Below are 12,317 nucleotides of genomic sequence, written 5' to 3' on the forward strand. Positions count from 1 at the left end.
TCACCCACAATAAGACCAGGTGGCCCACTGTCCAGGCTGAGTTAGGGGCTTATGTTTTAACACCTGGTAACCTCAGTGATTCACCAACAGCCCAACTGCTTCCCTCAGGGTCAGGAGGGAAGGTGAAGCCAGAGGTTCCATCGTCTTTACACTTATCCTTCTGACCAGAAAGGACCCCAGCAGATCCAGCCCAGCCGATCCCTACTGATCAGGTTTCCCTGGCTAGAGCAGCTCAGGATTATCATGGATCCTCTAGATTTATGGTCATTGATTTTTTTTTGTGCTCAAGTATCCCTTAAAAGAATTTTTAAGACTACGTACCTCTTTCATACACTTTCCGCCTCATACATTTATCAGGTGACATTAAAAGTTGTACCACATTGAGCGCGGGCCTGCGAACCAGAGGATCGCGGCTCGATTCCCAGTCAGGGCACATGCCTGGGTTGTAGTCCAGTTCCCTGCAGGCCAACTCCCAGCAGGGGACACACAAATGGCAACCATACATTGATGTTTCTCTCCCTCTCTCCTTCTCCTCTAAAGATAAATAAATATATAAAATCTTTAAAAAAATAATTTAAAAAAAAAGTTGTACCACAAATGTAGTTACAAAGAATATATGTTCAGATATATTATTTATTATTCATAAATTATATACAAATATAATGTACAGAAACAGTCCTCATTGTCAAGTAAATGGGCCCAGTCAGCCAGACTTATGTTTGGTCAGAAAAAAGTGTTACTTTATTTTTTTTAATTCAGGTAAGTATTGTATTATCATTCCTGTGATGACTATCTTACTTTTGAATTTTAATTTTATGATGGACGGATGGATGGACAGACAAACTAAAGCAGGAAGGGAAGGGAAGGAAGATAGGTAGATGGATAGATAGACAGGCTGACAGACACACAGACAAGACATGGAGCCTTGAATGTGTTTGGGACCTGGATGAAATAAGATACTCCCTTCTTTGAGTTTCTCAAGACACTTTCAGGAGCTCCAGTCCTCAACTGTCACCTCATCTCAAGCATCATCGTAAGGTTGTTGATTGATAAGTGAGAGTTATATTTTCTTTTGTAAAGTAGGAGAAGAGCAATTATGAAAAGAATATGGGAAGGAAGAACTAGCCAACCATAAACTTGTTCTTAGGCAAGCATGTTTTTAAGAGTACACATAGCACTGTATTCTAGCACAGCGAACCAAAGTGTTGCCGGTTGGATTCCCAGTCAGGGCACATGCCTGTGTTGCAGGCCAGGTCCCCAGTAGGGGATGTGTGAGAGGCAACCACACACTGATGTTTCTCTCCCTCTCTCTCTCCCTCCCTTCCCCTCTCTCTAAACATAAATAAATAAAATATTTTATTAAAAAAAAGTACACATAGATGTTGAAATCTTGAATCTAGAAATTGTTTTTTAAGTGTGTGTACTTGCATATCTCTAGAAGTCTTTGTATACCATAGAGGTGCATGTTACCTTGTTTGAAGATTACACACAGCTCTAGGCCAGGAGTTACAAATCAGCCACCTTCAGGGGCCAGTCAAGAAACAAGAAAATACGAGGAGCCAGATGGACAGTGTATGTGACAGTTGGAAGTGGTGGGGACAGGAGTGGATCATGCACGCCCTCGTAAATGAACAGAGAAGTTTACATTCTTTGTAAAACACTGCACCAGCCAAACACATCTAGTCCAGAGGTGAAATTGGCCCTGAGGGCCACTGGTTTGCGACTTCTGCTAGGTCTGCATTTGTTCAGATATTCACTCTCAGAACTGCTTCAGAAGGCCTGGGATTTACTTCGGTTCCAGAGGCTACATTATAAAGTCACTCGACTACAGCTGACCCTTAGACAACACGGGTTTGAACTTTGTGAGTCCATTTATATGTAGATTTTTCCAATTAATACTGTAAACATGTTTTCTTTTCCTTATGATTTTTTAATCACATTTCCTTCTAGCTTTACTGTAAGAATACAGTACATGATACATATATAATACAAAAATACATATGTTAACTGGCTGTTTATGTTATTGGTAAGGTCTCCCGTCAACGGTAGGCAGTTAGTAGTTAACTTTTTGGAACATCAGAAGTTATACTCGGATTTCAACTGTACAGGAAGTCAGCACCCATAACCCCTGTGTTGTTCAAGGGTCAGCTGTACAATATTAGCCTGTGTTCTCTGATGTCTGGCCCTCCTCAAATGCTGCATCATTGATTCACTGCCCAGCACTGGGAGCTTTTTCCTCTACAACACTGTTCCTCTGTGCTGTTCTCTTTACCCAGCAACTACAGCTGCCCTGTGCATACCTCTGTGGTTGTCGAGATGTGTTTGAAGGTTCTTGGGGCTGTTGCCTTCCCCATCCTGCACACGGTCACTTGCAGTTGTTCTGCAGCCTCCACTCTGCTGATGAATAGATCGTGTTGTTTCGGAAGTCTCCTTCATGTTGAGCCCAAATCTTCCTTCCTGTTCCTCCTACTCGTTGGCAGTGCTTCTTCCCTCTGCAGCTGCACGGACTAATTGCATATCTAGAAAGCTAGCATGTGTCTCCCCACCAGCTCTCTCTCCTCCAAGCTAAACATTCTCGTTGTGTCAACTGTCCCTGACAGGATATGGCTGCTCAGAGTCTTCCCTTTTCATTAAGAATGTTTTGGGTGGTCTTAAATTTGTGGGTATTCTTGAATTTGCAGATATTCTTGAATTTGCCAGTCTTAAAATGTGATTTCCAGAGCTGAGTCTGACAGCATGAGGACAGTGAAACAGTTACTTCTCTTAATTTGAACTTTATACCTCCATTAATGCGGCCTAGAACTACTCTTCATTTTAAAAATTCTTTAATGATATATTTTAAAAATTAAATAAAATGTGAGAACACCTCAAAAAATAAAAATACAAAATCTTTAATGTGCACCAGGCTCCTATTGAGTTTGTGGAAAACAGGAAGAGTTCAGTTATTTTCACAGGAACTGTTCTTAGGCCTAGTCTCCCCATTTTCCAGGTTCACAGTTCATTTTAACCTTTCGTGTGCAGGGGCCTCACATTTACCTCTGTTAAGTTCATTCTCCTCGATGTTGGTATGTTATTGCAGCATGCAAGGTTCTTTGTGAATTTTGACATCTATCATCGATGTATTTATTGGCAGTTTTTTTCAAATTGTGTCTTCATCCCAGGTTGCCCTTGAGCCAGGCTGCCAAGTAGAGAGCGCGGTGGTCCTTCTCACAGAACCTCACCAAAGTTTAGTGCTTATCTGTCCTGGCTGGTGCTCCCATCTCCTGCAGCCCACATTTCTCCAGAGTCGCCTTCAACCTCTTTACAGAATAGAAAACTGGGGCTTGCCTAGACATTTATGTGTCTTTCTCAAAGCCACCCAGCTCCTAGTAGCAGAGTCAGGATTCAGATTCAGGTCCTGAGGGAAGACCTTTTCAAACACAACTCAGAAGTCAGGATACACTGATGAGAATCACCAGAACAATTTTCTAAAAACAAAGATGCTTAGGTCTGGAATCTGCCCAATGAGGTCAGAATTTTCAAGGAAGCCCTGGTAATCTGTTTATTTAAAAATAATCCTTATGCTCCTGGAAGTTTGGAAACATTGTTTATCTGTTATTTCCAACAAAGTGAGTTACCTTATACAAAAAACCCGGAGGTTTATCAATAAAATCACGCTAACTCTTCTTAACCACCTCTTCATTTCCTGTGTTCTTAAAACCAACTAATTAGCAATCTCATCTGAAATTTTGTCAGGTAACTTGGTGCTTTCCTGCTGTATAATTTCCACAATTTACCTCTTTCTCCTTTTGGAAAAATGGAACAAAGTAATCCCATTTCCAGTTTTTTAAGACCACTTCCAACCTGATTTCCCAGGGAGTGTTGGCAGTCATACCAGTGAGGTCTTTCAGTTACCTGGCAGGTTATGGGTATGTACCTGGTAGTCTACTCACACCACATTGGCCGAATAAATGTCTAGAGCTACAGTGTGCTCAGACCCAGCCCCTAAGTCAGAAGGCCTGGGCCATTTCCATGCAAGTAACTTACCCTCAGCAAGGATAGACTGACTCAGAGGGGTATCTTTGAATCCCTCCTCTACCTCAAGCCCTTGCTAAGACTCTTACTAAGCTTCCCTATCTACACCTCACCAGATCTCCTATATTCTGTCTGACCTTGGCCTCCTGAACTCCAACCCACTAGTTCACACTAGATGGTAGGCACTATGTTAGGTTCTGAGGGAACAGAGCATAGTAATACATGGCTCCTGCAAAGACCCATCTCCTCATCTGCCCCTCACTCTAACCCCTGACCTGTCTCTGAATAGCTTTCATTCAAGGGCTAGTGTCCTGTTGTTCTGCCTCAGAATAAGTAGGGCATGGGAGAGAATAGGGATGTCTGCTCTTGGCTGTCCATTTGACCACCTCACCCATACTTCTTGCACTGGTGGAAGTATGAGGGCATCTAAGGACCTTGGCACTCACTTTCTGACATTTGCTAGTCACTGAGTCTTTGCGTGGCACCTCTCCAAGCATACAGTTCTCACCTTCTTCCACCAGTGGGCCAGCCGGGCTCTTTGCATCATCATTCCAGTTGGCTCTACCTTGAATGCTTGCTGCTTGGAGGCCCTTCTTTTATCCATGACAAATACACTTGCATTTGTATCTCACTTGTGCCTTGAAAACATTCCCTGAAGCTTTGAAGAACACTAATCCTATGAGACACTCTGAAAAAAATTTAAAATTCCCTGATTAAATAAGCATGGGAAGTGCTGTACTCGAAATCTTTGACGAATCATGATGCCCTACAGCATATTAAGTAAAAGCCATGTGAAGCTCCGTAGTAGGAATGTGTTCCAGGTTGTTTAAGCTGCTGTTTCCAAACTTCCTTGTGTTTTGTGGTTACTGTTAATTGTCAGTTTTTACATAACAGCCAGTGTTCCACAAACCCACTTTGAGGAATTGCTGCCTGGACAATATTCAGTTATGCAGAGTGGGTATAGATATAAACACAGCCTAAGCAGTATCTTCCTTATGTACACATTTTTATGATAAAGGTAATATGACCACAATTCAAGAATTTTAGGGAATAGAGACTTATTTTAAAATATGCATAATTCCAAAGTCCCAAACAACCTGTATTAAAATAATGTTTAACCTTGGTAATATCCAGAAATAAAACTCAGGGGTTCATTGAGCTTCTATGAAAAAAGAAATGTACATCTTTATTTTCACTAACCTGTAGTTGAAATTTAGCATTTCCTTGGATTATAAATATAGGGAAGAAATCACAGTGATGTTGGCAGTGCCTGTGTCTTTGTCACCAACAGAAATAGCAGGTTTTTCATAGTATATCCCAGTTGTTGCTAATATCTCCAAGAATTATGTGTACTCATCACTATTTCAAAAATGTTACTTGGCCTACCATTATATATGGTTTTATTGTGTTAATAAAGAAACACACATTCCTGGGACTTCCACCAAGATGGAGGTGTAGGTGGAATCACTGTGCCTACTCTCACAACCAAGTTTAAAGTCAACAAAGTTTCAGTAACAAAAACGTAGCCAAAACACAGAAAATTGAACTAAACAGAAGTCCAACAACAGCAAACCATTCAGGCAGACCGGTAAGAGGGGCGGAGCCAGCAACAGAGCAGCGTGGGGCAGAAAAGATCCCCTACACCCAGGTGCGCAGGCAGCCATGGGCGGATCCCAGGTGTGGGGTAGCAACAGGCAGACTCAGTGAGGGTGCACGGCAGCAGGCTGACCACAGTCACACATTCACGCACAGATAAACCAGCGAAGGAGCGAGCAATGAGATAGACCGCGCAGGCCCCAGTGGTGGGATGCAGCAGAGGGGACTGCCATTGCCCCTCTTTGACCCTGTCTCCACATACAGCGTCACAACCCAGGGACTGAGTTACCCCGCCCTGGTGAACACCTAGGGCTCCGCTCCTTATAAATAACAGGTGCGAACAGACAAAATATGGCTCAAGAAGAACTCAAAGTCCCAGAGCCTATAATTCTAAGTGACCAAGAAATAGCCAACCTATCAGATGCACAGTTCAAAATACTGGTGATCAGGATGCTCACAGAACTGGTTGATTTTAGTCACAAATTAGAGGAACAAATGAAGGCTAAAGTAATTGAAATGAAGGGAAATGTACGGGAAACCAATAGTGATGGAAAGGAAACTGGGACTCAAATCAAGGGAATGGACCAGAAGGAAGAAAAAAATGACCAAACAGAAAAATATGAAGTAACAAGAATTTAAAAAATGAGGAGAGGCTTAGGAACCTCCAGGACATCTTTAAATGTTCCAACATGCAAATTATGGGGGTACCAGAAGGGGGAAAGAAACAGCCACGAGTGGAAAACTTATTTGAACAAATAATAAAGAAGAACTTCCCCAATCTGGCAAAGGAAATAGACTTCCAGGAAGTCCAGGAAGCTCAGAGAGTCCCAAAGAAGTTGGATACATGGAGGAACACACCAAGGCACATCATAATTACATTAGCCAAGACTAAAATGAAGGAGAGAGTCCTAAAGCAGCAAGAGATAAGGGGACAGTCACCTACAAAGGACTTCCCATCAGACTGTCAGCTGATTTCTCAAAAGAGACCTTACAGGCAAGAAGGGGCTAGAAAGAAGTATTCCAAGTTTTGAAATCCAAAGACCTACAACCAAGATTGCTCTATCTAGCAAAGCTTTCATTTAGAATGGAAGGACAGATAATGTGCTTCTCAGATCAAATTCAAGGAGTTCATCATCACCAAGCCCTTATTATATGAAATGTTAAAGGGACTTATCTAAGAAAAAAGAAGATAAAAAATATGAACAGTGAAAGGACAGCAAACTCATAGTTATTAACAACCACATCTAAAACAAAAGCAAACCAAGAGGACAGCTAGATCAGGAGCAGAACCATAGAAATGAAGATCACATGGAGAGTTAGCAATAGGGGAGTGGGAGGAGGAGAATGGGGAAAAGGTACAGAGAATAAGTAGCATAGATGGTAGCTAGAAAATAGATAGGGGGCAGGGCAAGAATAGTATGGGAAATATAGAATCTAAAGAACTTGAAACACGTGGACATAAACTAAAGAAGGGGGAATGGTGGGGTAGGGGTGTGCAGGGTGGAGGGGAATGAAGGGGGGAATTAGAACACCTGTAATGGCATAATTAATAAAATGTATTTTAAAAAGAAAAGAAACACGTTCCTATTGTACAATTTTGTTTTATCAATATTTGATAACTGTTATTCAACATTCTTTTTTTCCTTTGTAATCTTATATATTTGATGTTATGCTTTTAAATGTTATTCTGAGAAGAGATCCTACCTTACCAGACTGCCAGAGGGGCCTGTGCCACAAAAACAGGTCAAGAATCCTGCTGTATTTACATCTAATATTAGCATTTTATGCATGTACTTGTATCATTATGAAAGACGTATAGATATTGAGCAAAGGACATAGAAATGTACAGGGATGGGCAAAACTAGGTTTAAGTTGTTCATGTGGAAAAAGACATGCAGGTTATGATTATTACAGTAGCTTTATTAACTCAAAATATCACAATGTAACTGTAAACCTACTTTTGCCCACTTTTATAAATATTTTTGTAGATGCACACTTGTATATGTTTACATGTGTAAAAATTATATACACACATATAAATTTTCCTGTATTTCCAATTATTTTCTTTTTAAAAAATTTTATTTATTTATCTTTAGAGGGGAAGGGAAGGAGAGAGGAAGAGAAACATCAATGTATGGTTGCTTCTTGTGCATCCCCTGCAGGGAACTGGCCCCTGCCGGAAACTGGCCTGCAACCCAAGCATGTGCCCTGACTGGGAATCGAACCACGATCATCCAGTTCGCAGGCCCATGCTCAATCCCCAATTATTTTCTATGTTAGTTGTCCAGACCTATATTTATTCTTGTGTCCCGTGATATCCCCTCACAGTAATTCTAGTCAAATATAGATAGAGGCACGTGACGTCCCAAACAGCACATAGGAAGTTTTTGAAAAGTTTCTAAGCCTATTTTGTTAATCTGATTAATGATTTAGATAAAGCCTATAGAGAAAACTTTATTTAAACCAACAGCAATTCTTTTGGTCTCTCCATTCATAGAGATTCTAACATTTTTCTTAAGGTCAAAGGTCTTTGATACTATTTTAAGAAGAAAAAAATGGCCTCGTAGCAGAGATTTACTTTCCCGAAATTGATGGGCTGGTTCACGTCATCGTTTGGAATTGATGGTGATTCTGTGAAGCACCAAGGTTTCTCCTGGAGGGTTTGCCTCAGGGAGCCATGAGTTATCTTGGTTTTTCCTAAAAGCTTCAGGATTCGTCTTACAGAGATGTTAGCATTCACCCAATGATTAACCTTGTACTTCAAGTAAATTTAGATTTTTTTCCTTTCCCCAATGAATCAAAATAGTATAAGCCACTTTTATTGACTGATGTAAGCATGAGATAGTCATTTTGAAAGCTGTAAGTTAAGGTTCACTAGCTCACCATCTGCACTCTTGATAATTATTGATATCTTTCAGGCTCATCAGTTAGCATCCATGCAAGCTCAGGCCTATAATGGTGGGAACGCCAACCCCCCACCTGCTAATAACGAGGAGGAGGAAGATGAAGAGGACGAGTATGATTATGACTATGAATCCCTCTCTGATGGTAAGAGAAACAGACCCTATGCTGTGTGCAGGGAAGTGCCTGGATGATTCTCTGTTGTTTTTATTGGCGGGGGGGTGGGGGGGAGGTTGTCTTTTTTTCCAAAAATAAGCCTGGCATTCCACAGACCAAAAGTACAGGTTGTTGTAGTATAGTGTCCAAGAGTCTGAATCCCATCACTTAGTGAAGAGGACCAAGTTAGCTACTACAGCCACCACTCAAGGAAAGAAGAGGAAAGTGTGGGAAGCAACAAAGGGGTCATTCCTAAATGGATTTCTAGAGGAGGAGGTGAGGATGGGGTTTCACTGCTGTAGAGAAGCCCCATTCTCACCTTTCAGGTTCTGGACTGACGGATACTTTTGTCAGGAACNTCCACAGACCAAAAGTACAGGTTGTCGTAGTATAGTGTCCAAGAGTCTGAATCCCATCACTCAGTGAAGAGGACCAAGTTAGCTACTACAGCCACCACTCAAGGAAAGAAGAGGAAAGTGTGGGAAGCAACAAAGGGGTCATTCCTAAATGGATTTCTAGAGGAGGAGGTGAGGATGGGGTTTCACTGCTGTAGAGAAGCCCCGTTCTCACCTTTCAGGTTCTGGACTGACGGATACTTTTGTCAGGAACTGTAGACTTTTAAAATACCTACCGTCTTTTAAAGATCCTACAAACACTTTGTAGGTATTTTAAAAATACCTGCAAAGATCCAGGAATTGGATCTTTGCTGTCTCCTGCACCACCTGCAGGGGGCAGCATCATGTTTCTGTACTCTGCTGCTTCCTTTCACTCCTGCTTCCTAGGAGTATGAAAAAGAAAGAAGCATGTTTCCCTTTCCCACTACCTGCTTCTCACATTACTACGCCAACAAGACATTTTCTTCTGGCCCCATTGAAGGGAAAAAACATGGGCAATGACTAATGGTGCAATACAAAAAAGTCACATAAATGATGTTATCTAGAGATTACAGATAAAGGACTCTGTACGTGAGAATTAAATTTCAAGTGTGTTTTGTTTGCACTAAATGAGTATCATTTGTTATAGATTGCAAAATGTTTTCTCAGGTACCATTGCTGATGGTAGACTTGTATTTTGGCAACTTCTGGAAGACAAAGTGTAGTAAGGAAAATGTGCCAAAGTTCCTATTTACATAAACATGATATATGTAGAATATGTTACTTCTCTGTAGGATAGTTGTTTTGCAAATATGCAGATTTGCACAGACCAGCAACCACTTACCACTGATGTTAAGACAGCCAAGCCCTCCAATGTCTGCTTCTCACCTAGCAGAACTGTCTCCTCGCCATGTTTGGTTCATGAACTTCCATCATGGCCAGCAGTTACATATAGGCTCGTTGTGCCCCACCCCCCAATACTAGTCTGTCCATTTTTTTAAAGTAAAGTGTAGTTAACATGCAATATTATATTAGTTTCAGGTAAGCAACCCAGTGACTCAATATTTGTATTTTTCATGATATGATCACCACAGTAAGTCCAGTAACCATCTGTAACCATACAGGGTTACTAAGATAATACTATTTTTTCTATGCCATACATTACATCCCTGTGGCTTTTTTTTAAATACCTGGAGGTCTGTGCCTTCTTCTCCCCCTTTTCACTCATCCCCCACACCCTTCCCTTCTGGCAACCATTGGTTTGTTCTCTGTATCTGTGAGTCTGTTTCGGTTTTGTTTTGTTTGTTTCTATTTTTTAGATTTCACATGGTCTTTGTCTTTCTCTGCCTGACTTATTTCACTTAGCATATTACTTTCTAGGTCCATCCTTGTTGTTGCTGATGGCAAGATTTCATTCTTTTTATGACTGAGTAATATTTCATTGTGTGTGTGTGTGTCTCACATCTTTTTTACCCATTCATCTATCCATGGGCATTTAGGTCGCTTTTATATCTTGGCTATTGTGAATAATGCAGCAATGAACATAGAGATGCATATACATGTTCAAATTATTGTTTTTGTTTTCTTCAGATATTCAGAAGTGGAATTGCTGTGTCCATTTAATGTTTGACCTTAATAATAGTTGATTGCTTCATATCATCAAGTAAAAACCAATTTATTTGACCTGAAATCCCATCAGATAATGCAAGAGGCTTCTTCTCTTATGGGGAGGTCAAAAGAGGGGAAAAAAATGAAGAAGGGTCAAGATAATTCTTGTATTTTTTTTCCTGAAACGCTGTGGGAATATGAATATTTTTATATTGACGTATCTTTCTTTCCCCATGGGTTCCCATGACAGTCATGGTGATGTTTTCCTATAAAAGAACAAATTTATTCAGATAAGAAATGAAAACCACATTTAAGATATCAACCAATCCAGATGTCATTTGCTTTTGTAAGAAGTTAGTGCACTGGAAGATAATTCACTATCATAAACCATACCGTGTATTTTCTGTACTTTTGTAACGAGGAAGGAGATGGCTTTTCTTAATTACTAGTATTACAGGTGTTTTGATATTCAAATAACAAAATGAACAGGTAGGGGAAGGATCTTTCTGGTTTACAGACAAAGACAGTACAGGCTAGGTTCCAGACCACCACAATGAAGCAAATCATAATCTTTTTGCTGGCGAAGGATCTTGTGAAAAAACACAATTTGTGGGGGGAAAAATGCAACATTAGTAAAACACAATAAAATGAGGTATGCTTGTATTTTCAGGAGAGTAAAATTTAAACCCTACCCCACCATATTTCTATAATACTTTAGTGTTCCTTTAAGACCCACATGTTCTGGGATGAGGTATGCAGAGAAAAGGGGCCCCAGCAGGTTCTGTCCCCCGGGGACAGGAGACTTGGGCATTGTCCCTTTACCACTCTAGGCCTCAGGCCTCAGATGTGTGATGAGCCGGTTCTGCTACACACTGACTGATGTTCTCCCTCCTTCCAGCACTACCATCTAGGATGTACAGCACTTAAATCCACTGCAACCCCACGAGTATTTCCCATTTCCTTAATAGATTCCTCTCACTGCCTGGTTCTCACACAGGCCTTATCATTATGTTGTGACTTGTTTAAGGTTGCCTATTCAGGCTTCTTTCTGCTACGTTAAGTATCCTGTCAGCCTTGTACCTTTGGTTGTGGTGTGTGTTGCCTCTCTCCTCTCTACTTCTCTGTACCACCTTCACATTGTCCAGCTGAGAAGAGAAGGAAATAGAAACCTGCCTGCTGTGGGTAGGACCGTTCCCAGCTTCATAAGGGGACCTCAGAGATTTCCAAGCTTCTTATAATGCTGGGTGCAGTTGAGGATGAGATGGGAGCTGTGGCCAGTTGCCTCACAGAAATAAACATGCTCTCAAATTTCTACATAAAATCACAAGGAGTGTTCCCAGGCCTTCTCTGGCCCTTCCAAGCAGCCCAGGTTGGGAACCCATCTTTAGAATCTGGGTGGCCCAGTTTACTTCTGTGACAGCCCTGGTCTTCAATTTTCACATCTATAAAACAAATTCGTCTGTAGCCTTTTTTGGCTATAAAGATGTAATGATTCCAAAGCTACTTCCAGAAAATACAAAGAAAGTTCCAAATGGGGCTCGTGTACTTCAGGAACCACTACGCTGACTTTTAGGCAGAATGTTCTAACTGACTATTTATTTAAGTAAATTTTATTAAATAAATACAGATTCATTTTCCCCAACCTTGCCATTTATCCTGACTAGCTTT

The 12,317-nt window shown here is 40.9% G+C and overlaps 1 protein-coding gene across 2 annotated transcripts in view; it reads left to right on the forward strand.

Moving 5' to 3' along the window:
* Positions 1 to 12,317, forward strand: part of PLCE1 (phospholipase C epsilon 1) — a 343,613-nt gene that overhangs the window by 295,252 nt on the left and 36,044 nt on the right. For both annotated transcript variants that reach the window (XM_037047396.1, XM_037047397.1), the window contains one exon: positions 8,529 to 8,658. In XM_037047396.1, coding sequence (XP_036903291.1) covers positions 8,529 to 8,658 — 130 coding nt within the window. The remainder of the gene's footprint in view (positions 1 to 8,528; positions 8,659 to 12,317) is intronic.

This window comes from Sturnira hondurensis, unplaced genomic scaffold (assembly GCF_014824575.4).
Source record: "Sturnira hondurensis isolate 20B ecotype Veracruz unplaced genomic scaffold, ASM1482457v3 Scaffold0005563, whole genome shotgun sequence".
NCBI lineage: Eukaryota > Metazoa > Chordata > Mammalia > Chiroptera > Phyllostomidae > Sturnira > Sturnira hondurensis.